Source organism: Poromitra crassiceps, assembly GCF_964638095.1.
Source record: "Poromitra crassiceps genome assembly, chromosome: 14".
NCBI lineage: Eukaryota > Metazoa > Chordata > Actinopteri > Beryciformes > Melamphaidae > Poromitra > Poromitra crassiceps.
In genome coordinates, this window is record NC_139633.1 from 13,148,870 (window position 1) to 13,176,316 (window position 27,447).

The 27,447-nt window shown below is 45.5% G+C and overlaps 1 protein-coding gene across 1 annotated transcript in view; it reads left to right on the plus strand.

The window, feature by feature from the left end:
* The window catches only part of ush2a (Usher syndrome 2A (autosomal recessive, mild)), a gene marked incomplete at both ends in the record, with an annotated part of 353,577 nt that overhangs the window by 251,304 nt on the left and 74,826 nt on the right, over window positions 1-27,447 (plus strand). The window contains 5 exons of the mRNA XM_083650615.1: window positions 6,064-6,287; window positions 7,040-7,406; window positions 12,082-12,279; window positions 14,098-14,252; window positions 27,225-27,423. Coding sequence (XP_083506741.1) covers window positions 6,064-6,287; window positions 7,040-7,406; window positions 12,082-12,279; window positions 14,098-14,252; window positions 27,225-27,423 — 1,143 coding nt within the window. The remainder of the gene's footprint in view (window positions 1-6,063; window positions 6,288-7,039; window positions 7,407-12,081; window positions 12,280-14,097; window positions 14,253-27,224; window positions 27,424-27,447) is intronic.

Consider the following 27,447-nt stretch of genomic DNA (forward strand, 5'->3'; position numbering starts at 1 on the left):
CATGTATGTTTATCTGTGTGCATGGGGATTTGTGTCCATGTATGTGCATCTATCTGTGTGCGTGTGTGCGTGCGTGCGTGCGTGCATGTGCTTGCATGTGTGTGTGTGCGTGTGTGCGTGTGTGTGTGTGTGTGCGTGCGTGCGTGCATGTGCGTGCATGTGTGTGTGCGTGTGTGTGCATGTGTGTGTGCGTGCATGTGTGTGTGTGCATGTGTGTGTGCGTGCGTGCATGTGTGTGTGTGTGTGTACGTGCATGTGTGTGTGTGCATACTTGTATGCATCCATCCGTGCGTGCTCGTTGCCTCTCCCTGTGCACTATGTGCCAAACCGCTTGTAATATATTCGGCTATTTAAAAAGTGTTTGGTTTGTTTAAAGTTGTGGAGGGGTTTTGCTCTCCTAGAGAGCTCGGATAACCCTAATCCACGACACACATTTTTATCAGTAGTTCATTGGCAGGGCTAAATATTGACTTATCATTAAGTGGAAATGACTGCAGCCCCTCATAATAATTCACATTGTCTAAGCACCTTGTGTTGACGCGCTGCTCCCCGACGCTATTAGCCAATGTATGCTAATCCCAACGTCAATCTGAAGATTAGGCCAGAAGCATTCTGCGCCGCGCGAGAGACAACAAGAGGTGTGTGTGTGTTAAAATGTTGTTAACACGCACACACGCACACGCAGGCATGTACGGACACATGCACACACATGCACACACACACACACACACTAACACTAACACACACACAAAGCTTATGGAGAGGAAGAGAAAATAGGAGGTGCATGTTTCAGAACGCTAACACGCACAGAGGTAAAGCTTACAAAGACAGGGATTGGGTTTCTGCTGAAGGGCTGATAGGAACTTTAGCTGCAGAACAGTCAACACATGATGTAAGGCCTGTGAGCTGGCTGGATGGAGAGAGAGAGATGGAGAGAGGGACGGTGGGAGGCAATAGAGAGCCAAAGTGGAACGTCACTTCCTGCTTCAGCACTGTACCACAGATTTTCATCCGCCCATTTTTTTTAATATAGTGTCCGAATTCTCAACTGTTAATTTGATTCACTATTCAGTCCACTATAAAATACCCACAATGCACAGCGATTTCTAGTGAACAGCGAATGTACCCTACATTTTCGTCGGTATACCACAATGCAATGCGGTTGTCTTCACCGAAAGAGAAGAAGAAAGTCGTTAGCTCGCAAGCTAACAAGCTTATGAGCTACTTGACCAGTAAAGCTTGCTATTAGGAGACAGCACCATAGTTGACAAAACCACACATGCACGTAATTAGAATTTCAACGATGTATTTAGGATTTAGCAGTCAAAACATGCAACATCAATACTACCTGAGGACATCTCAATCTGCTCGTGAGCTTAGTTGTTTATGTGATAGTGGGCGTGGATTGCTTGCGTCACATGAATACCCCGGTGCATCTGGTGACGCAATGATCTCCAGGAAAAAAATCTGTGTAGTGTCCGAAACTGATTTGGATCATTCCCCATATAGTTCACTAAACACTACATATAGTTCACTATATGATAAACACTACATATAGTTCACTATATGATAAACACTACATATAGTTCACTATATGATAAACACTACATATAGTTCACTATATGATAAACACTATCTGGGAATAGTGAGTGAGTGAATGAGTGAACGATTCCGAACGCGGCTACAGAGTACAGTAGAGATGGAGTTCGATGGAAGTACAGAGAGAGTTGGACTGCTTGAGTGAGAAGGAGGAGAAGTAGTCAAACCTGTGAGTGGTGGAGGGCCGGCTGTCCGGAAAGAAAGGAGGAAGAAAGGTTAGGAGGCGGAGAGGGGGAGCGACTAACCCGAGAGGGGGAGGGACTAACCCGAGGGTGGGAGGGACTAACCCGAGAGGGGGAGGGACGAGAGGAGAGGGGGAGGGACTAACCCGAGGGCGGGAGGGACTAACCCGAGAGGGGGAGAGACGAGTGGAGAGGGGGAGGGACGAGAGGGGGAAGGTCTAACCCGAGAGGGGCAGGGACGAGTGGAGAGGGGGAGGGACGAGAGGAGAGGAGCTATTTTGGAAAAAGTGTTGAGCTGTTTATTTGCGCGTCATTGAAGCTGAAGTAAGGCGCTGGGGGAATTGGCCACCAAGCCCGCGCTCTGCAACAGCTGCTGCTGCTAAGTGAGTTACCAGCCGTCAGACTGCCTTTATGTCACACATACATACATACATACATACATACATACACACACACACACACACACACACACACACACAAGCATCTTCCTGTCACACGGTGCCTGTGATGGATGTGGCGAGGATGGAACGCGGTGGAACGGTGCCGGGGGAAATATCTGCCATCCTCCACTTTTGGCCTTTAAGTGAGAACGAGTGCCTGAAATGAAGCATTTCATTGATGTAAAGGCGTGAACACTGATGAGGCTCTTAAACAATAAGTTATTTATCACTCCACAAACTGTCTGCGGCGAGGCCGTGACACAAGGCAACCACGTAGTGTTTAATGTCTGCCGTCAAGTCCAATGAACAGCACAGCTGGAGGTAGATAGTGCCACAAATCAGCATGTTGCCCGCTCTTTACATACATTTAGCTAAATAGCTCACGCAATGTAGATGATTTCAACGGCAAGCTAAATAATCACCATGGAGTCGGGGTTCCTATAAGATGTTTCAGTCTCTCACTGAACGAGAAACCCTTGTATAGCAGATTATCCAGTTATAAAAAATGTGATAAACGTGATAAAAAATAAATATATATTTTATTTTCCCATTTTTGAACAACATACGAACAAGACAAACAGGCTCAGACACAGGAAAACAAAAAAGAATATATATAATATAATATTATATAACATATATATAATAATATGTATGCTTGTAAGAGGTATTGTGCCTGAGATCCCACACAGGGGGGGGTCCATGAGGAACCAGTCTGGCGAATCACCCGTCGCCCCCCAACCTCAACGAGGTAGGCTAGAAACGGGTCCCAAATGGAAGAAGAATTTCTTAAGTGAGTCGGTCCTCTGGAACCCGAGTCTCTCCATCCGTATAACAGAGGTCATATCCGCCAGCCACAATTGAAAAGAGGGTGAAGAGGGGGACTTCCATTCCTTCAGGATTAGCTTCTTAAAACGTGATAAATATTGATATAGCTGCAGTACTGTAAACCCAATGCAGCTCAACTGGAGACCATGGGTCCAGTTTGTGGCTTATTTGGTTTGGTTTGGGGTCAATATAAAGTTATCTTTAAGCAAATGGGCTTTGGACAATTTTGGGCTGGCAAAAAGTGTTGGGGTCAGGACAGCCTCATCACAGTCGTGAGGCGTAAGGTCAGTGCTCACTGTAGATGAGATGTTTGAAGTTACACAGTCTTTATAGGAGTGATGGTTCACACGGGGAGATCAGATGAGCTGGGGTATGGTTCCAACTAGAACTTTAACCAGACATTAAGTACTATACCATAGCCTCGTTTACCAGAATTAATCAATTTATTTTAATGGAAGAAGCTCTAGATGGAATGTTGTTAATGTAAAGAAAGTTGACAGTATACTGTACTTTGTTTTGTCGAAATAAAGTAAATAGAACCTTGATTGTCAGAATGACATGAAGGTCTCTTGGGCAAAAATACGTTTTTGCTCCACACCCGCGGGTATTAAAGTTGGTTTGATTTATCAATCTCTCGAAGTGACTTAAGCTATTTGAATTTGAAATGTGAAGCGCCAGGGAAGGTGAAGAAAAGAACATTCCTGATATTTGATATTCACCTGCAAAACATTTTCAGGGAAATAGGGGAGATAGTGTGTCACCTTGCCGCTGAAGGTGAAGTGGTGGCAGACAGACGTCACCTATCACTGTCAGAGATGGCAGCTCTCAGAAAAACAGCCAGGCACTCCTCTCCCACAGCATAGCCTGAATATGACTGCTCTGTACTGTAGGAGAGGAGAGGAGAGGAGGCGAGCAGGGGAGGAGCAGAGGAGGAGGGAGATGAGAGAGGAGGTGCACGTATATTGCTGCTGTTTGGAGGGGAGGACTGCGGTGGAGGAGAAAGGGGTAGCACTGCCGCCAACAACATGGACTAGATTTTGTTAGTATATGGAGAGGAGAAGTGCACAAGAGAGGGGGAGCGAGGGAGGGAGAGGAGAGGAGAGGAGAAGAGAAGAGAAGTTCTGGAGGAAACCTGGCTTCCCCACCTCTGAAGTGATAGGCCGAATATTATTGCTGTATAGAGAGGAGAGGAGAACAGAGGCTGGACTGAAATTGTTACTCTGGAAGAAGAGAGCAGCAGCAGGAGGTACAACCTTGTTGTTTCTGATTTCAGACGGAAGCCCATCTTTAATGTCACATGAACACTACAACACATGCATGCGGCCACAACACACACTCATGCTGACGGTGGCCGGTGAAATATGTCCTCTGCATTTGACCCATCCAGGCTTGTCCTTTCCTCCGGGGGGCAAGCCAGGAGCAGTGGTCGCTTTTTCTTTCCAGCGCCCGGGGACCATCATTGGACCAACTTCAGATGTTGTCGTCACTGGTCGGATGACGATCTTCTGCATGTTTTTAGTGGGGGGTTATGTACGGAGGAACCCCCTGGGGGGTGCGGGGAGAACATGCAAACTCCACACAGAAAGGCCCTTTCGACGAGATAGCCCACTTGGGGCCGGTTGCACCAACTGGTCTTAACTATGCCTGGTCGTAACTCCTACGTCGGTCTTAGTTAAGAGCATGGACTTACGCCTGTTGCACCAACACGGCTTACGTCTGGTCTTAACTATGCTGGTCGTAGCAATGTGCGTCCATGTGAATTGCCAGGGAATGCACCCTGATTGCATGATGTTGCAAAAAATGTGCCTCGCGACCTGCTTGGATCACTGTGCCACTACGCTCTCTCAGCCACTACTGTAAAACACCCTCCCTCCTCCCACCCTCCCTCGCTCCGGGGGAAAAATGGCGGTGATTGAGCCAGAAAGACAGTCTGAATGAAATTGAATGTAACGTTCCCAATTCTATGTATTAACTTCTAAAAAACTAGCGGCAACATTTTGGAAGGCTAAGCCACACAACTAGTTAGTTATAATCTAACGTCGTGCTTTCAAAGACGGCGAACTGGCGGTGTTACGACGATGACGGTCAAAAAGGTCTCCGCGGAGATCTCTGTTACAGGCAGGCTCTACGCCTCCTCCTGACCAGGCGTAGGAGTTACGCCTGGTCGTAGTGAAAATAAGGCTTAAGCCGTCTTGGTGCAACCGGCGTAGCTGTTAGGTCGTAAAGTTACGACCAACTTAGCTTAAGACCAGTGTAAGACCAGTTGGTGCAACCGGCCCCTGGGCAGTAATAATAATAATAATAATACATTTTATTTATATAGCGCTTTTCAAGACACTCAAAGTCGCTTTACAGATTAAGATTAGTAACATTATTACAAGTTTGAAAAGTAATAAAGGCACACTTCAATATTATACAATACATATACATTTGTTGTTATATGTACAGGAATTACCAGCAAGATTAAGATTAGTAACATTATTACAAGTTTGAAAAGTAATAAAGGCACACTTCAATATTATACAATACATATACATTTGTTGTTATATGTACAGGAATTACCAGCAAGATTAAGATTAGTAACATTATTACTAGTTTGAAAAGTAATAAAGGCACACTTCAATATTATACAATACATATACATTTGTTGTATAGGTACAGTAGGCACTGAAGATATGGGGGGGGTCACAACTCCAGCGCCCACAGCGTCCCAGGCGAGAATCGAACTCAGGACCTTCTAGCTGTGAGGCGACAGCGCTACCGACTGCGCCACCGTACCCATGGAGGAGGAGAGGAGGAGAGAAGAATATGAGAGGACAGAAGAGCGAGCGAGGGAGGGAGGGAAGGGGAGAAAGGAGGTAGAGATGGAGAAGAAAAGAACAGAAGTTCAGGGGAGCGTAATAGAAAGGAAGGCAGGGGACAGACAAGGTTCTTGTTAAGAGAGAGATACATGCAGAAGTGATTTCAGACATTGTTCTCACATGTATAAATAATTACAACATGGCAACTGTCTTCAGGTTTTGCCTGCTGTGGTCAGGACTACATCAACTCCTCAATCTCCCTCTGCTGTGTGGGCCGTGATGGATATCCCACAATGCACCCTGCTGGCAATGCCACAATGACACTGCAGTGCTGTGGGTCAAAGGTCATACATCAGGAAGAGGAATGCTGCAATGGGCATGGCTACGACCCTGAACGACACGTGTGTGCCGACCGGCCTACACCTGGACTGTTAACACAGGTGTGTGTGTGTGTGTGTGTGTGTGAGTGTGCGTGTGCGTGTGCGTGCGTGTGTGCAGTGTATTTGCTTGTTTTGCTTAGATAGGGAAATCAGAAGCGCACTCCTCTATTGTTCAACTCTTTCACACACACACACACACACACACACACACAGGGACAAAGACACTGTCACATCAGGAGTTGGGGACTGGGCCATCTTCCATTTATCAGCTGGGGTCATGTGGTGTTTGTGTGTTCCTAAGTCAGCATGGCACACATGCACACACACACACACACACACACACACACACACACACACACACACACACACACACACACACACACACACACACACACACACACACAGACACCACACACACACACACACACACACAGGGACAAAGACAGGGGAGGAACTCTCATTAGCTCTAATGATGTCATTAAGAGACATGCATTCCACACACACACGCACACGCACACGCACACACACACACACACACACACACACACACACACACACACACACATTCTGTATGTGTTTGTCAGTAACTCTTTTGTCTCCCTTACCTTTCCTCTCCTCCTTGGCATTCTTTTCCTTCTGGTCCCCTCTTCATTTTCACTTCTCATCCCTTCCTTCGTCGTCTCCATCTCCATCCCTCCCTCCTTCTCTCCTTCCCTCCCTCCTTCTCTCCTTCCCTCCCTCCTTCTCTCCTTCCCTCCATCCTTCTCTCCATCCCTCCCTCTCCCTCTCCCTCTCTATCTCCCTCTCTCCAGCCTCAGTGTTTGCAGGGCGCCGTGTGTCCGATCGCCTCGGCCTCCACAGCGTACTGCGGCTCCTGTGACCTAGATCCATCCACCAGCGCCTGCACATGGGTCCTGTCTGCACGCACACTCACCTCAGCCACGACATCTTCACCGTCCAGCACCACCGCCCGGGGAACATCTTCACCGTCCATGACCCCCACCCACGGCGCTGACACCACACACCTGCACACACACACTAGTGACGATGATGCACACGGAGTGGCAGCGGACGCACACAACCGCACCCACTCTGACCAGCTGCGTTTGGAGGGAGGCCTGTGTGCGTCCCATGAAGAGGTGGTGTACAGCGGAGACGCCAACAGATACACCTTTACAGGTACTGTCTGTGTACTGTATGTTCCGTGTAACACACCTGTGTTTTTGTATCATTTTACATCAACCATCATTTGTATGCAGGACACTGAGTCATTTGCATTCACACTGGGACAACCAGTCTTCTACTATTGGCTCAAATAGTCTAATGGGACTTCTGCAGGTGTTGTTGAGGGAGGGGACAGTGGCGTGTGCCTGGTCCGTATGTGGATTTGAAATGGTCATCCTCATGCTCATAAGCCTGCCTCTCTGACCTGTATGGCTCCTGTCAGCGTATCTATCTGCCCTGGCCTTGGTACCTCTCTGTCTGTTTCTTTCTACTGTTCACATCTACTGTTCACATATATTCAAGACGGGCTGTAGATGGACTGTGTGGAAGAAAAGTAACTTCTCTGACTACACCCCATCTGTGATTGGTCAAACATGCAATGTACTACTTGAGCACTTTTTAATGTAATGATAAAAGGAGCTGTCCATCAGCACCACACAGAAATCATAAACTAAAAGTGAGGGGCTGTCTGCAATAGGCTAATTAAAGAATAACTGCTCACAAATTAAATAACAATGGAGAAATGCATTCTCATGCATAATAATATACTTTTTTTCATGAAGAAGTAAGAGTTTGCAAATGATTTGGCGGCCCCCTTGCAATACCTTCACCGCCCACATGTTGGGAATGGATGGTCTCTACGTGACATGATGCGGGAATATCTTGAGCAACTTCATGGCTGAAAACGATGACATGGAAGTGTCCATGAAATATAATAATAATAATAATAATAATAATAATAATAATAATAATAATAATACATTAGATTTATATAGCGCTTTTCTAAATACTCAAAGTCCCTTTACACACAATAAAATCATTTAATGGATACAAAACATAAAAGAACATAGCGATAGAAATAACAATAAAACAGAGTATGTGATTTAAAGATGGTTGAGTTGTGATGATGGAGGGGAGGATGATTTAGCAGGTGAAGGTGAGTTTGAAGAGGTGGGTCTTGAGGGCCTGTTTGAAGGAGGGTAGAGTGGTTGCCTGACGGATGTGGACGGGGAGGGCGTTCCAGAGGGAGGGTGCAGCAAATGAAAAGGCCCTGTCGCCCCCTGCAGGTCCGGAGCTCGGTCCATCAAGCTGTTACTGTCAGCGGACCTGAGGCGACGGGTAGGGGTGTGGCGGAGGAGGAGGTCGGAGAGGTAGGGAGGGGCCAGGTTGTTGAGAGCTTTGTAGGTGGTGAGCAGTATTTTGAAGTCTATCCGGTGTTTGACTGGGAGCCAGTGGAGGTTGTAAAGGACAGGGGTGATGTGATCTTGGCGATGGGTGGAGGTGAGCAGGCGAGCAGCGGAGTTCTGGACATAATTTGCAGTTTATTGAGAAGTTTGTTTGGTGAGCTGTAGAGGATGCTGTTACAGTAGTGGAGTCTGGAAGTGATGAGGGCGTGGATGAGGGTTTCGGCAGCGGAAGAGGACAGGGAGGGACGCAGGCGGGCAATGTTCCTGAGATGAAAGAAGGCAGTTTTGGTCATGTGGTTGACATGGGGAAGGAATGAGAGGGTGGGGTCAAGGATGATTCCAAGGTTGGGGACGTGGGTGGAGGGGCTGAGGATGGAGCCATCAATGTTGAGAGAGAAAGTCTGAGCGGATCGGGTGAGGGAGTTTGGGCCGATGAGTAGAATTTCAGATTTGTTGCAGTTGAGTTGGAGAAAGTTTTGTTGCATCCAGGTTTTTATGTCTGTAAGGCAGGTGGTGAGGGTAGAGGGGGTGGATGAGGTGATGGTCTTGGAGGAGAGGTAGAGTTGGGTGTCATCTGCATAACAGTGGAAACGGAAGCCAGGGTGACGGAGAATTTGACCAAGGGGAAGTATGTACAGGACCCTCCACTGACCGTTTTTTTTAAAAAAAAAACGCCCCCCCCCCCACACACACACACCTATTTGACCCCTGACGCGTTTGCAGATGCAAGTCTGACTTCTGCCTTTGCCAGGAATGATGAGTCTCACTTTAGTCCCCTGAGCCACTACAAAGTATATTAGAATATAGACAGAATATAGACAGAATATAGACAGAATATAACCATCTGCCAAACACACTGCATCTAGAAAATGGAAGCCTGCAGTAAAGCAATGCTGCATTTACACCAAGTGTGTCAGCCACTGCAATCAAGGGCCTTCAGAAACAGATGCCCTTCCACACACACACACACACACACACACACACACACACACACACACACACACACACACACACACACACACACACACACACACACACACAGACACACACACACACACACACACACACACACACACACACACACAGACACACACACACACTCTGAGACAGCTGTTGCAGTGTACGTTAATAGCTCTAACGTGGTAACTCTCACGGCACCGTGCACTGGTGTGTCATTAAAACTCAGAGATGGGCGTTTAAATGCCATTTCAATATTCTCTACTATTTATCAGCCCAAAGGGAGCTGAGCGTGTGTGTGTGTGTGTGTGTGCGTGCGCGCGCGCATGTGTGTGTCTGTGTGGGTGTGTGTGTCTGTGTCTGTGTCTGTGTGGGTGTGTATGTCAGGATTTTCACTCTCTCCACACATTATTTATTTGGGTAGTTACGTCTGTTTAATCAAGACTAATGGTGGTTGTGGGTGAATGTGTGTGTGTGTGTGTGTGGGTGGTCATGCACTCATAAACACATGTGTGTGTGTGTGTGTATCACGGTGTGTTAGTGTCCCAATTTGTTGCTGTTTGCGTGTGCCTGACTCTGCATGGAATGTACTTCTATGTGCTGTATGTCCGTGTGTTTGCATTAGTTTGTGTGTGTGTGTGTGTGTGTGTGTGTGTGTGTGTGTGTGTGTGTGTGTGTGTGTGTGTATGTGTGTGTGTAGCTGGCATGGGGCGGTTAGGATAAGAGTGTTTCTAGGCGATGCTGTGACGCCATCTGGGCAGAGGCACATAAAGCTGTCGCCACCCCACCATACACCAGATGTTTCTCATGCACACACACACACACACACACACACAGCTAGTATACCATATATTTCTCTCAGAAAGAAACTCAGCTGGATCAGATCACACCGATACTGTACTGTAGCTGCACTCACGCACGTAGATTTATCTACAGCATATAATTATCTGAATTAATATTCATTCACACACAGTTTTGAGGCATGTCTGTGTCTGTGTGCACACATATTCTGCGTGTGCTTTGCTGTTCCACTATATCACAGTAGTAAAGACAAGAGTCCCAGATTGCTGGTTAAAACGCAATCCCATTTACAACAGCAGTCCCTCAGCACTCTTAAAAACTATGCATTGTGTGTGTGTGTCTGTGTGTGTGTGTGTGTGTGTGTGTGTGTGTGTGTGTGTGTGCGCGCGTGTGTGTGTGTGTGTGCGCGCGCGCGCGTGTGCGTGCGTGCGTGTGCATGCACATCTGTATGTATATGTGTCTGTATGTATACCTCACCAGAAGGGTTGTTAAAGATGTGTCTCCCATAATGTTTCAGCCACTGGTGACACTTTACAGCTCTGCACCAGTGATTGTGCATAGCGTATGTTTGCTATATGTTCATATAATGTCCGCTTGCATTGACGATATGACTCTGATGCGTCTTCAAAGATGGAACTAATGGTACTGTGAGGGGCTCTGGATACACACATCATACGCCAAATGTTTCATAAATGACATACCGTATATAAAGTGCAATATTACTTTAAAGATTTTACGTTGAGGAAAACTGTTTAGCTGCTATCTCCATACCATCTCTAATTTATTCAATAATCTAAGTAGTACACTACAGAATTATGTTCTGTCACAATATTTTTCCTTTGGTGAATGATTTTATCCAAAGCTCCTTTCACTACTGGGAGTGCATGCTATAGAGAGCCAAAGTGGAACGTCACTTCCTGCTTCAGCACTGTACCAGAGATTTTCATCTGCCATTTATTTTCCCATAGAAATGTCCTAAAATGCTTATAGAAATAGTTTTACTTGGTTAAATCAAACGGTTCAGATATATTTAGAAACAGGAGAGATTGCATAACATTTCACTCGGACCAAAACGTTAAAAAAAATGCGGGTTTAAAGAAAATGTTTTTTCTGTTTTTGTTTTGTTTTTGTCCGAGTGAAATGTTCTATGGTCTCTCCTGATTCTAAATATACCTGAACCGTTTGGTTTGACGAAGAAAAACTATTCTTATAAGCATTTTACGAAATGTCTATGGGAAAATAAATGGCGGATGAAAATCTCTGGTACAGTGCTGAAGCAGGAAGTGACGTTCACTTTGCTATTCTATTTACCCCCACCCCACCACCAAATGCTAAGAAATCAACTTCATGGAGATGCAACTTTCCGTTCTGATATAGTTGATAACTTACTAATGATTTTATAAACTCTGGATTCGTAGTTTTGCTATCAATACACAATCATCATTTCTATTAATAATTAATATTTTTTCAGTAGATACTCATAACGAATTGACTTGCACACTAGCAATTGGAGGCTATACTATGCTATTGATGATAATTTAATCTTTTAAATCTAAAGATCTACAGTAGATTTTCAGCATTGGTAATGAATTGAGTAATTTACTAATTGCTTTATTGATCATTTTCTTCCTCATCTCCTATCCTGATTTCCATGTCTTTTTCCTGTCTTCCTTCCTTCCTAACAGACTCTGACTTGGAGCCCTTTACCACCTATGAGTACAGAGTGAGGGGTTGGAACAGCTTTGGACAAGGCTCCAGTGATGTTGCCACAGTGACCACCAATGAGGACACACCCTGGGGAGTGGCATCGCCCCGTTGGAGTCGCCTAGGCGACAGAGATGACATCATCCAGTTGCATTGGCAAGCCCCTGCCAGGCCTAATGGTATGTAGGCTGTGTGCGTGCACGTGTGCGTACGTACAGAGGCGTCATGCCCATTGAAAGATTTGTGACATCTGTATTTATTTTATTTCATTTCATTACTATGGTTTTTATAACATGTACAGTACAGTAGTTATGATCATTTTATATAAAGAGTCAAATGTATGTCTAATTATGTCATAGATCATACCTCAACCCCCCCCCCCCCCCCCCCCCGCCCCGATATTGGTTTCTTCCAAAAGATTCAGTCTGAGCAAGTGCTGTGAAGTGCTTTCTCGTCAATAGACGATCTCTGCTCGATGCAGTGGCTCTTGGGTAGCTACTGTATGCGAGCCAGTGATGCAGGAGGAGAACTAGAGACTTTTACTAGTGGTCTCTGCTTGTAGTTCACTGCGAGTCATCCCCAGTCAGATATACTGTTAACACATTGAGTGCCACAGCGCTTCAGTAAAATTGTCTGGAGCCTGTGCCAGATTCACTTCCATTCAGTTGAAAACAGCTATAGAATTTTTTCTATTAGGGCTATATGAACAGGGCTGGACTCTAATGAAACATTGGACACTCCTGCTTCTTTAAAAGAAGAAATTTTGTTTCTAGACAGTTCCATTATGAAATGACAGCCTCTGAAAGAAGAGCACTTTCAAGGGTTTTCTGCTGTCTTTTTTTACTTTTCAAGATAAAGTCACTTTTATGAATACTTTTTGCACTCTAATTTCAAGCACATTCACTGACTCTAGCTACTATTTTCTGATGTAGTGACAAGGTGTAGTTCTGTGCAGCCTGCGTGCCCCACCCCCTCTCCCCCCCTCTCCACCCCTGAGCTGCGGGCTCCTCCCCACACGCCCACAGTCTGTTTTCGCAGCCTCGTTTTTGCCCCTGGGTGGATCCCAGCGCAACAAGGAAATGGCAAACGGGACTGAAGGAAAAGGTTTGGCCGTTCGGCTTCGGGTGCTGCCTTTCTGGCAGGGAATCGTGTGGAGGAACTACAGTATATGCAGACAGATAGACAGAAGCAGAAGAGCTCAGTTGTGGGCGCGGATCGAAGCCAACTGTCAGCTGCAGACAGAGCAATCTATATGGCTCTGGCTGCAGCATGCATCGGTTTCGCTTTGATCACGGCTTTCTCCGCTTTCTCCTGCACAAAGTAAAGGATCTGAGGTGGGTGGCGCAGCTCCCGTGTAGATGTTTAAGGTGGCGCCGTGTGATCCCTTGAAGGGATTCATGCTCACTGGCTGGGTACGACCTTAAACAGCAGAATTATGGAATAATATGAATTATGATTTTAGGACGTCCACAGACGTCCTTGGCACTTCTCGTTACTTTTTTTTAGGACGTCCACAGACATCCTTGGCACTCAATGTGTTAACTGACCAAGAGCTCCTGTGTGCGGTCGCGCTCCGTTAAATGTTAGTTAGCGTCACGTCGAGTAGTGTTTACATAGCTGTGTTTACTTTGTTCACGGAGATGAGAAGAATCCATCAGTCAAATCTTAGGGGAAGAGATACATTTGATGTCACCAGGTCAAGATGCAGAGGAAAATCTCCTCATTCTTTAAAAAAAGAACAGACTACAGACAGACCCGCTTTTAGATGCGTCGGCCCCTAGTGGTCATGCCGTAAAAACAACTGTAAGCTATCCTCAGTGTCATCACAACAGTGACGATAGCCCGGAGCCAAAACCTCTGCAGCTGTACAGTGCTGACGTCACTGTCACTGCTCATTTAACAGTGTCACATGATCACTGCTCATTTAACAGTGTCACATGATCACAAATCTCACTTGGCTTATTGAATTTCACTCCCTTCTAATTCTAATTCACCAGGTTACATCACCCACTATGTTGTGCTGCGTGATGGACGGGAGCGTTACCGTGGTGACGAGAACACTTTCACTGATGTGGGCGGGATCAGGCCTTTCCAGGAGTACAGGTACCAGCTACGGGCCTGCAACCGGGCTGGTTGTACCGACAGCGCACAGGTAGGAGTGTGTATGTGTGTGTATGTGTGTGTTTTCAATGTGGCTTTGATAGTAATTTGCATTTTTTTTTATATTTTATATGGCATGGCCACTAGGGGCCGATGCATCTATAAGAGGGTGTATGTATGTATATATGTTTACGTATGTACTGTACAGTATGTCTGTCTGTCTCCACGAAAGAGATAAAGAAAGTGGCCAGGTCACTGATGATGTCATACAGTTCTAGATGGCTTGGCCTGGTGGTCAGGGCACTACATAGTGATGTCTATCACGAATATGTCATAAATCACTGATTATGTCATAGACAGTGATGAGGTCATGAATCACTGATGATGTCATACAGGTCTAGATGGCTCGGTCTGCTGGCCAGGTCACCATAGTGATGACGATGTCATCGATGATGTCATAAATCACTGATGATGTCACAGACAGTGATTGCCTAGAAAATTTAAGTCACATTAGCATCTTTATTCAGACAATAGTTTAGTGTACTCACATACATTCTCATTTCAGTTCGACATAGTCATAGTTTAGACACACACACACACACACACACACACACACCCCTCACTCCTTGGCCTCTGACCCACATTCTCCCAGTTGTGTCTGCATGTCTCCCTCTGTCTCCATCCAAATGGTGTCAGCAGAACATTGCAGGGTCATTAGATAGCAAAGATAAACTATCAAACGTCACCTGCCTTCCTGATTGCTACGAATGTACATCAGACCTAAAACCTTATCTAAAACCTCATTATGTTGTATGGACTATACAAGTTTTAAATTTTCAGTTCATTTGTGTAAGCTTTGTAACATCATCCGTGGTTGTACAATGTTTTCTCCCTTGGCCAAGAAAACATACTTTTTTCAAGATTACTTCCTGCTTTGACCTTAGTGGGTCCTTTCTTTACCATGCTGTTAATTGCTATTCTCCATCAATCACTGATGTCATACACTTCTAGATGGCGTGGGCTTCTTCTTCTATGGTGTTTTATGGCAGTTGGCATCCTTTATGTTGCATTACCGTCTCCTCCTGGATTTATCCATCCACTGTTTCCCTACATTCTGTCCGTCTCCTTAACGTCAACCGATGGCTTGGGCTGGTGGCCAGGTCATTATGTGATGTCACAGACAGTGGTGATGAAGTCTTAAATCACTGATGATGTCATACAGTTCTAGATGGCTCAGCGTGGGGGCCAGGTCACCACTATAGTGATGTCATATACAGTATCACCAATGATGTGATAAATCACTGAGACGCAGCATACATACATAGTCAATGAGGTACCATGGCAGACCTGAAGGAGTGGCTCCTCGAGCATGGTATGACGAGAAGCATCTCCACCATGCTGCATACGCAGGGGACCTGGACAAACTGAGGACCCTGCTGCAGGAAGACTACTTCAGAAGGCGTATCAATGAGTGGTGGTCGGTGAGGTACTACGCCAGAGGGGACACTACCCCTCTGGCGCTCGCAGCCAGGGCGGGTCACGCTGCGTGTGTGGCCTACCTGATCACCCAGGGTGCTCACGTAGACCTAGTTGATTTCCTAGGCTGCACGCCTCTCTACTGGGCCGTGGTCCACAGTCATCTGGAGTGTGTCCAGATCCTCCTGGAAGCCGGGGCTGACCCCAACGGAAGCGGACCATACAATCCGTCTCCTCTCTACGTCAGCGTCTACAACCACCACCAGGACTGCTTCCGCCTGCTGCTCCAGGCCCCCAGTGTTCTGACCCGTGACGTGGCCTCTCGCCTGATGGATATGGTGCTGTGGTTCCGTTGCGACGTGGCCTTCATTCAGCCGCTCCTGGACCACGGCGCAGACACGGCCCTGGTGACCATAAAGCAGGCACAGCTGGAGGTGAAGGCGAATCCCGAGGTGCTCAGGGTCTTTCTGGAGGCCAAGAGATGTCCTCGCAGTCTGGCCCACGTGTGTCGGATCCGGATCCGCCAAGCACTCGGCAGACATCGCCTGAACCAAGTCCACTCTCTACCACTAACACAAGTGATGAAGGAATTTGTGCTCCACCAAACCTGACTTGAAGGACAGGTTAATTTATGGCATTTGTGACTTTATTTACCGTTGCGGTGGTCACAGAGCAGTGTACTTGGAGTTTGTCCTCATGCACAAATTGTAATGTTATGTTAGCTGCCAATGCCCCTCTCTTCCACACCATGTGGTGGTGTTATCTGGCATTGTTCATTCATCCTCAACAAATTTCAATTTGGGAGTACCTTACACGTAGACAACATAGTTTTCTTTTTTGTTCAAAGTTTTTTTATTTGTTTTCTGTATATCATACAAAATACAAAATACAGATTTAAATACACTTGACACTTTTAAACAAAAACCCATCCCACTAGAACCCCTAGCCTATTACACCACATACTTCATGTCATACATCGCAGTATATCAGTACACAAAGACACACAAAAGAAAAAGAAAAGAAAGAAAAAAGAAAAAAAACACAACAACAAAAACAGATTAATGAAAATAAATATGAGAGAGGGAGACAACATAGTTTTAGTTAGACTTTTTCAAGTCTCGTTTATTTTTTCATTTCCTAGATTTAGTTCTTGATTGACTGTTTCAAACACACTCAGGACCAGAGATTAAATACCAACAGCATACACCACCTGTAGCCAATTAACTTCAATTACCAGTCACATCTCTCACATCAGGACCCATTTAACCAGGGTGGTGTCTGGTCCAGGATTTGTTTGAGACAGAGGCTGGTTTCACACTGGGGAGCCAGGACTGTTTCCGAGCACACTTGTGTGCCCAAACTGATCCCAGGTCCAGTTTGTTTGATCAGTGTGAACATTGCGTTCTATTCATGCTCTCTTGGCATGTGCAGCGCACAATTGCCCAACTTTCCATCACTGATGACATCACAATTGCTCGAGTGACCATCACTCAGCGCACAATATTGCTCAGTGTGTGATCAGTAGTGAGAGAAAAGTATCCACCTTATTTCTAGCGGCCATGATGCCTATGGGTTTTTCTTCCGGTGTGATCCTCCCAGCCTTGTTGCTGACAGCTTGACACCCGTCTGTGCGAACGGAGCAAATCACTAATCAGGTCCAGCTTGGCAAAAATCTTGTCGATAAATATCCCTTTAAGAGCGCAGTGCATCATGTGTGTAATCGCCTACTGTGGCTAATGTTAGCGGCTAGCTAGCTATGTTACATAACTTACATGGCAGTAAAACGCCACTGAATGACCAAATTGATATAACTTTTAACCATTTCGAGTAACACTGTTTCCATACGGATCACCAGCGTTAGTTTGTTGTTTATAACCATAACATGGCTATATTTGTCACGTTCTCTATCTAACTCTGATACACTGAAAATCTCTGTCGATGATTTGATTTGACAGTTCTGGGCACTGGCGTTGGCGTTGGCCAATCCTGGCGTGTTCCACCCCCAAATCGATTGTGTTCTGGCACAAAGCGAGTGGCTTCTGGGACGAACAGGTTCTCTGAGTCGCACGCCACTAACGTTATTTTTTTAGTTTAACGAGTTTAACGAAACAGTTACATGTCCTCTGCATTCTACATCAAATAAAGACATTAGTTTGTTTATTTGGTATGTTACATACTTATTGGCCAAGTTATGTTCAATTCAGCCAGGGTACAAGGGAGTGTAGGCGGCCATCCTTTCAAATCAAGTAGAATACCGTTTTAGGAAATGGCAAGCTGCAACAATAAGTCACGTTAAACCGGACCTTGTACCCATAATTATTTGTACAGCGCGGCATTCAAAAATAAGGTGGAAATACGCACATTGACGGATGATGTCATAGACACTGTGACATCACCAGTGACATCACAATTGCTCGAGTGACCATCACTGATGACATCATCGAGTGCTCCAGTGACATCACTGATGACGTCATAGACGTGACGTTATCAGTGACATCATTACTGACCAAAATCATCACAAATCTCACAATGTGGGACCAAAATCGCAGACAGACAGACAGACAGACAGACAGAGCCCACTTATTCAATTTTATATACTATACTAAATAATAATAAATAATAATACTTACTGCTATATAACTAGTGGACACCTGGGAGTTGGAGCAACCCCCAGTGGGAGTTGGACCCACCCAGAGAAGAGTTCCGACATCTCCATTCACTCCAATGGACCAGTTTTTTTCCAGGAAGTAGAAAGTGGAACTCTTCAGTAAAAAAAGCAGCACTGTCGAGTTGCATCAAAATAGACAGTGTTGTACTTTGAAAGGGTTTTTCATCCCTTGAAATGAATCAAATTGTACATTATCGGCTTTATTTTAGCATGCAAAAGTAGCGCGAGACCCATTCCTGGCTGTTCATTGGCTAATGATTCTTGCATTTTGGTCCTCCGCTGACGCCACTCTCTCTCTAGAGGACACTAGACCCACCCAGTCACTGACTGATGATGTCATAGCCACTGATGATGTCATAACCCACAATCGTTGAGTGATGTCATACCCACTGATGTCATGCCCCACAATCGTTGATCGGTGACGTCATCATCAACATTGTGAAGTCTGATGAAGTCTGAACCTGCTGCAGCAACATGGACCAGTTACAGCCACTTCCAGACCACAAGAGAACGGAAGACCTGGACCAGGTCACCGTTTGGCAGAGCGCTAAGCGCATGAAGACCTGGACCAGGTCACCGTTTGGCAGAGCGCTAAGCACATGAAGACCTGGACCAGGTCACCGTTTGGCAGAGCGCTAAGCGCATGAAGACCTGGACCAGGTCACCGTTTGGCAGAGCACTAAGCGCATGAAGACCTGGACCAGGTCACCGTTTGGCAGAGCACTAAGCGCATGAAGACCTGGACCAGGTCACCGTTTGGCAGAGCGCTAAGCGCATGAAGACCTGGACCAGGTCACCGTTTGGCAGAGCGCTAAGCGCATGAAGATCTGGACCAGGTCACCGTTTGGCAGAGCGCTAAGCGCATGAAGACCTGGACCAGGTCACCGTTTGGCAGAGCGCTAAGCGCATGAAGACCTGGACCAGGTCACCGTTTGGCAGAGCGCTAAGCACATGAAGACCTGGACCAGGTCACCGTTTGGCAGAGCGCTAAGCACATGAAGACCTGGACCAGGTCACCGTTTGGCAGAGCGCTAAGCACATGAAGACCTGGACCAGGTCACCGTTTGGCAGAGCGCTAAGCACATGAAGACCTGGACCAGGTCACCGTTTGGCAGAGCGCTAAGCGCCTGAGCTGGCATGAGTTTGGTCCACCCTAGAAATGAGCATGCAAAGTGCGCCAAATTTCTAGTGTAAATAAACAGTGAAGTTATTCAACTGAATTGTCCTGAGTACAGCCCGTGTGTGTAGTATATTGTAGTCCCACGTGAGAGCACAAGTCTATTAAGCAACTAATCTAGAAACCTTGGACACTATATATATATATATATATATACTGTATATAGAGAGAGAGAGAGATAGCTATATACTGTAATGAGCTAAACATAATGACTGAACATTTTTCCATTGAATGTGAATGCCTTTTCTTTTCGTTGTGTCTCTGTGATACGTCTTTTTCTTTCCATCCCTCTCTCTCTCTCTCTCTCTCTCTCTCTCTCCCTCTCCCCACCTCATCCTGGGGGATATCTTATTCTGCTGTAGCACCTCATTTCATAAAGACATTATTCCCCCAGATGATTAGCTAATGGCTCTTCTAAAGATGGTCTGAGCTTCACTGAACTAAGCACCACTTACTCTGTACTTTAGTTCACTCCTTTAATTTAGCTGGAACAAGTCTTGAAGAAAGAGAAAGGTGTGTGTGTGTGTGTGTGTGTGTGTGTGTGTGTGTGTGTGTGTGTGTGTGTGTGTGTGTGTGTGTGTGTGTGTGTGTGAATGAGAGAGAGAGAGAGAGACACACACACACACACACACACACACACACTGCGAAATCAACCACAGAATAGAAGAAATATAATTCTCCAAAACTGAAGGAACAACAGCACAGCTAGCAGTACAGCACTCATGTAGCAATCTGGGAACCCAGTCTATTTTAATTTGAAAAATAGACTCTGGGAGCGCCCTATCGTTTTTCCCAGCTTCCTGTACAGCGCGCCTCTCCTGCCACCATCACTTCCTTTTCTGCGTCCGTGCTCCACTGTTTACAGTCTAAATACCAACTTGCGCCGTGATTTTACAGTCATTTTCCACTGTTGTTGTAAAATGAGTTGACGTCTTCTATGCAGTTTTAACGTTATTAGTGAATAGCCGAAAGGGAGCGACACAGAAACGGAAAGCGGAAGTGAGGGAAAAGCCACCGTCACTTCCTTTTCCGCGTCCGTTTCGGCTATTCGCTCATAACGTCAACGCATAAACACACTGTCATCTGTGGCACTCCATGACCTCACATTGACCATTTTAACAACTCATTTGCAGATGGTCTAACATCAAAGGAATAACGTTCTACGAAGAACTCGAGTGTGTGTGATGTTTCTTTCTGCAGTTTGTGTGAACTCTGCGCTGTTCCCATGTTGGAACAAGTTGTTATTATTTCAGTGTGTTTCTCCTCTCCCCCCCCATCCTCTCTCTGTGAGGCTGTGGATTTGCTGAGCCTACCTGATGTTTGTGATAGCGTCCATAATAGCTTCACACACAACTCCCCCGTGCTATCGCTCTGGCTGTAGCCCAGCTGATACGCACCACAATTAATTTCTGCAGCTTAGAGGTGATGAAAGCTTGTCTTTCTGGCTGTCTCTCTCTTTTGTAAGTGCATTTTAGATCTAATTATTATTTTGGTGAGCTCGTTTTTTGCTTAGAGAGAAAGCCTGTAGATATGTCACGGGGGGGTGGATGAGACGGAGGTAGGCCTATGGTTGAATGGAGGAAGTAGCGTTGTCAAAAGTATCGATAGTATTGTAAGTATTAATACTGAAAATGTTAATCAGATACAATACTCATTTGCAACAGGTATCGATAGTATCGATAAGTATCAATCCAAAAGATTTGAAATGGATACAATACTCATTTGCAACAGTTTCGATACCATCAGTGCTTTCTTTTAATCAAAACTCACTGATTTTTCCCTCCCTATCATTGGTGGGTGTCTGTTGCTTCAACAAGCTTTACTTTACATTATATTGCTTCGATTGTTAGCAGGTAGATTACCGTGTTTATTATCTCTGCATGGGTACACATTACAATAGAACAGCCTACAACTAAAATGTCTCAAATCCATCATTCATGTTGATTGACGGTGTCTTATTGGAGAAGCACAACAGCTTGTTCTTCCTGACCACAAAACCTTTGCTTTCAAGCATCTGAAGGCTTAGTCCAATACACTTGACATGTGCGACAGGCAGTCACATTCAACATGCCAGAGTTTAGCTTCAGTAGCAGAGAAAAAAGCCATCAGAATGCGTGGGAGGCCAACAACTTGACCTCTCATGGCAAAATATTTTCTCTGAGGAGCCCCCATCCCCCTAGCAACTCTCTCTCTTTCACTCTCCCTCTTTCTCACACACACACACACACACACACACACACACACACACACACACACACACACACACACACACACACACACACACACTCCCAGCAGAGGGTGGGAAGTGACTGAGTTGGATTAGTTTGTACACCAGTGAAAATTGGCCAAACAGTACCAATTATGGGCTAGCTTGGGCTAACCCAATACACCACTGCAATTACCTGGCCTCAGCACACACGCGCACACACGCACGAACACACACACACACACACACACACACACACGTACACACACACACACACACACACACACACACACACACACACACACACACACTCCTGCTGTGACAACAGAAGGTGCTGATGTAATACGGTTGGTCACTTAGTGGACGAGGAAGAGCGATTGGTCCTCCCCGTTCTTCGAATCCCTTTCTCCTGTTCTCTCCGCTATTTGTCTCCCATCATTCTCTCCATCTCCTGCACACTGTCTCTCAATCCTTGTCTCCTCTTCTCTTTCTTTCACACCTCTATCCTCTTCCTTCTCACCCTCACTCCATCCCTCGAACGTAACTCCAATCTCTCTCTTACACCCGCTCTGTCATCCCCTATGTCCTACATCTCTCTCTTACACCCGCTCTGTCATCTCCTATGTCCTACATCTCTCTCTTACACCCGCTCTGTCATCTCCTATGTCCTACATCTCTCTCTTACACCCGCTCTGTCATCTCCTATGTCCTACATCTCTCTCTTACACCCTCTCTGTCATCCCCTATGTCCTACATCTCTCTCTTACACCCGCTCTGTCATCCCCTATGTCCTACATCTCTCTCTTACACCCTCTCTGTCATCCCCTATGTCCTACATCTCTCTCTTACACCCTCTCTGTCATCCCCTATGTCCTACATCTCTCTTTTACACCCTCTCTGTCATCTCCTATGTCCTACATCTCTCTCTTACACCCTCTCTGTCATCTCCTATGTCCTACATCTCTCTCTTACACCCTCTCTGTCATCCCCTATGTCCTACATCTCTCTCTTACACCCGCTCTGTCATCTCCTATGTCCTACATCTCTCTCTTACACCCTCTCTGTCATCCCCTATGTCCTACATCTCTCTCTTACACCCTCTCTGTCATCCCCTATGTCCTACATCTCTCTCTTACACCCTCTCTGTCATCCCCTATGTCCTACATCTCTCTCTTACACCCTCTCTGTCATCCCCTATGTCCTACATCTCTCTCTTACACCCGCTCTGTCATCTCCTATGTCCTACATCTCTCTCTTACACCCTCTGTCATCCCCTATGTCCTACATCTCTCTCTTACACCCTCTCTGTCATCCCCTATGTCCTACATCTCTCTCTTACACCCTCTGTCATCCCCTATGTCCTACATCTCTCTCTTACACCCTCTCTGTCATCCCCTATGTCCTACATCTCTCTCTTACACCCTCTCTGTCATCCCCTATGTCCTACATCTCTCTCTTACACCCTCTCTGTCACCCCCTATGTCCTACATCTCTCTCTTACACCCGCTCTGTCATCTCCTATGTCCTACATCTCTCTCTTACACCCTCTCTGTCATCATCCCATACTGTATGTTGTCCTACATTACTCTCCTCTCGTTTCTCTCACAGCCTTCTCTACTCTTCCTCTAGCCCTCCATCTGTCACTATGGAGTTAGGCTGGGGGACGTTAGCAAGGCGCACACACTTGTGTTGTTTTTCATCATCTGTGAGTCAAATATAAATATCTACGGTACTTAGTATTTTTCCGACCCAGTAATGCTGTCCACGATGACAACTTTTAAACTATCACATGTAAGAGTAATTTTCAATGCAAATGGGAGTAAATCCCTGTGTGCCATTACCCACAATATTTCTAGTAATAGAATACGTGAGATTGTACGTTTCTGGCATGCAGCTTACCTATACAGTAAATAGGTGAATGCAAGGCTTTGATTTTCTTTGTTTGAGCAAAGTCTTGAGACGCCTAAGCTCACAATGGACTGAAGCATTCACTGGACTAGCATACACTGTACTAGAGCTGCAACCATTAATCGCTTAGTGACTAAGCGATTAATTATTTTTCTGTCGATCGACTAAGCCTTAGTCGATTGACAGAAAAATAATCAACTATTTTGATAATAGATTAATTTCCGGTTTCTTTACTCCTCTATGACAGTAAACTAAATATCTTTGGGTTGTGGACAAAACAAGACATTACAGGATGTCATCTTGGGCTTTGGGAAACACTGATCCACATTTTTTCACCATTTTCTGACATTTTATAGACCAAACAACTAATCGATGAATCGAGAAAATAATCAACAGATTCATCGATAATGAAAATAATCGTTAGTTGCAGCCCTACACTGTACGTCCCTGCACCTTCCTTCTCTTCTCTTCTCCCTCTGTCATTTTGCCCATTCTCCCCTTTCTTCCAGCTCTTTTGTGTGTGTGCCTTGTGTACCTGTGTGTACGTGTGTGTGTGTGTGTGTGTGTGTGTGTGTGTGTGTGTGTGTGTGTGTACCTGTGTGTGTGTGTGTGTGTGTGTGTGTGTGTGTGTGTGTGTGTGTGTGTGTGTGTGTGTGTGTGTGCGCGCGTGACGTGTGTGTGTGTGTGTGTGTGTGTGTGTGTCCGTTTCGTTGTAGTAGCAGTGTTCTAATAGCGTAGCAGTGTGTGGGACAGGTGGGGGAAGTGCTAGTGACAGTCTATTAAGGCAGGATATCCCTGTTGCCATTAGGAACAGATTGCCCTGTGATTCTGTGGTCTCCACATTCAGCCAACGTTCACAGGCGCTCACAGGTACTACAGAGGGAATGAACAATCAGCTGGACAGTCCCAACACCTACAGCATTGTGTTATAAAGCATCATGTTTCCACATGAGTTGACCCTATTGTTTTGTTGTTGTTGTTTTAATGGTGGTTGGGCACGGTCATTTTGATTACAACCTGCATGCCCAGCCCAATTAAAGTGCTTATTGTTAAAACTACCCTCATTGGATTCTTTGTCATGCTAAAAGTGTGTTAAGGCAGGTTATCTGTGATGTCACCAGCAGCACATGAGTGGCAGGTTATCTGTGATGTCACCAGCAGCACATGAGTGGCAGGTTATCTGTGATGTCACCAGCAGCACATGAGTGGCAGGTTATCTGTGATGTCATCAGCAGCACATGAGTGGCAGGTTATCTGTGATGTCATCAGCAGCACATGAGTGGCAGGTTATCTGTGATGTCATCAGCAGCACATGAGTGGCAGGTTATCTGTGATGTCATCAGCAGCACATGAGTGGCAGGTTATCTGTGATGTCATCAGCAGCACATGAGTGGCAGGTTATCTGTGATGTCACCAGCAGCACATGAGTGGCAGGTTATCTGTGATGTCATCAGCAGCACATGAGTGGCAGGTTATCTGTGATGACCTTGAATCACTCCTCCCAATATTTCAACATTCAGACACAATCACAATGGGAACAAGATTTAGGGGCTTCACTTGCACTATAATTCACCTTATGTAGCCACGCCCATTTGACCCGGTTGTGTGGCCGTATCAAAACTTCCGGCTAAAAATAATAATAAAATAAAATAAAAAATGGCTGCGCTGCTCCAATATCATCTAACTCTGAATTAACTAATAATTTAGCCAATTGTATGTACAGTAACATACCAAACAAAAGCAAACGGCAATGTCTAAGAATGCAACGCCATGTAACTGGCTCGTTAAGTCTCGCATTCCAGGGAATTACGTTAACGTCTGCGGGTCTTATTGACGTTAGTGGCTCGCGCTGCCTCGGAGGAGAGACAACTATCTGAAGCTTTCTTTGTTGGAGTCCAGGTATATTTTACAAGAAAGTGCTCGTTATTGTCGACGATAACGTTATCTGACCTGGCTAACAGTGGATACTCGCTTGTTTGCTGTGTACCGGCTCAAAGTAGTAGGCTACGTTCTTTATTTTACCCCTTTCACTGTCCGCTCCAAAAACAACTCTTATTTTGCGCAGTGACCGCCGGAAGTGTTAAAAGGACCCGGAAGAATTTGGCCCACTGTAAGGTCTGAACATAAGGTGAATAGACTGGGAAAGAATCTGGAGGGACCCTGCAGCTGTATCCAAATCAGTCAGACTCAGAGTCATACAACTGAAAATCCTTCATAGAACATAATCCCTCTAGACTTAAAAAAAAATTGATCCAAGCTCCTCTGATCTTTGCTGGCATGGCTGTGGACAGGTGGGAACCTTGCTCCATATGTTGTGGGACTGCCCGGCAGTCAAGTCCTTTTAGACAGAGCTACTTCACATGACTGCAGAAAAAATGAATGTAAATATTCCTGCTTGTCCAGCAGTCTGCCTACTGGGGCATAGGACTGCACAGGCAAAGTCAAAACAAGATAGGACAATTTTGGGCCTATTACTTTTGGCTGCTAAAAGAATGATTTTGCTAAACTGGAAAATATGTAAACCAAACAGTTTTACAATAGAAACATGGTTAACTGAATTCCTAGGTCTTCTTAGTTTGGAACAAATCTCGGATATGAACAGGGATACTGATAACAGGTCTGGAATAAATTGGGAGCACATTTTGAATTGTGTTTCAAAATCAAAATTTAATATAGACCAAGACTGTGCAGCCTTATCTCTTATGTTATATATTTTTTTACCCTTCCCCCACGAACCTGTTGCCTTTGTTTGGTTTTGTCCCTCGTCCATGTCTAAAATATAGGTGCCCACTTTATAGATCAGGGAAAGGAATAATCAATGTACTGTATCCCCCCCCCCTCCCCAAATGTTATGTGGTGATGTATGTCATTGTATTGTTCTGTAAGTTGGTATGTAGCGTGGAAATGTAGCGGTTTGTCATGTTTCTTGTTCACCTTTGCTGTTGTATTGTTCATTTATTGGTTTTGTTTAATATTAAATCAAAAAATGTTAATAGAAAAATAAATAAATAAAAGTTGTCTGTGATGTCATCAGCAGCACATGGGTGACAGGTTATCTGTGATGTCATCAGCAGCACATGAGTGGCAGGGTGTAGAATAGTGGAGAGACCATCATGTAACCGGAAGGTCAAGGGTTCAACCCCATAACAGCCACGTATCCTTTTGAACTTTCCTTCAACTTCCTAGTTATTCAAATTCTTTACATGCAAAGTTATGTTTTAAATTGACAAAATTAGCATTGGCACCCCGTGTCCCAATTCAAACGGGATCAAAAAAGTAACCTTATTCACCGCCATTCATATTTTTCGCAGTGCTGGTACAGGGAGAAAGCAGGAAGTGACGTTTCACTTTGGCTCTCTATGCTCAATTATGTCTCATAAGTTTTTGGGTTGATACCAGTTGTTACACTGATTTGGTGCAAGATTTTCTTTATTTTTTTTACAAAAAATGTGTAAGTTGGAGAAATCAGTTGACCATATTTTTTGGTATGTTGTTGTCTCTGTCTGTGCGTGTATGTGTATATCTGTGCCTCTGTGTGCACCTCTGTCTCTTTGTTTGGATGTGTGTTCATGTCCACGTGTGTGTTTAGGTGATGGCAGTGACGGTCCAGGGAGTCCCCGAGGGGGTGCAGTCTCCAACGGTAACAGCCTTAAGCCCCTCCTCCCTGCATGTGAGCTGGTCCGAGCCGACCCAGGCCAATGGAATTGTCCAGCGGTACCTCCTCAACCAGACTGGAACCGGGACCATATACACACACACTGGTGGACCCAGAAATTACACGGTGACTGGTAAGATCCATGCTCAGGAGCATA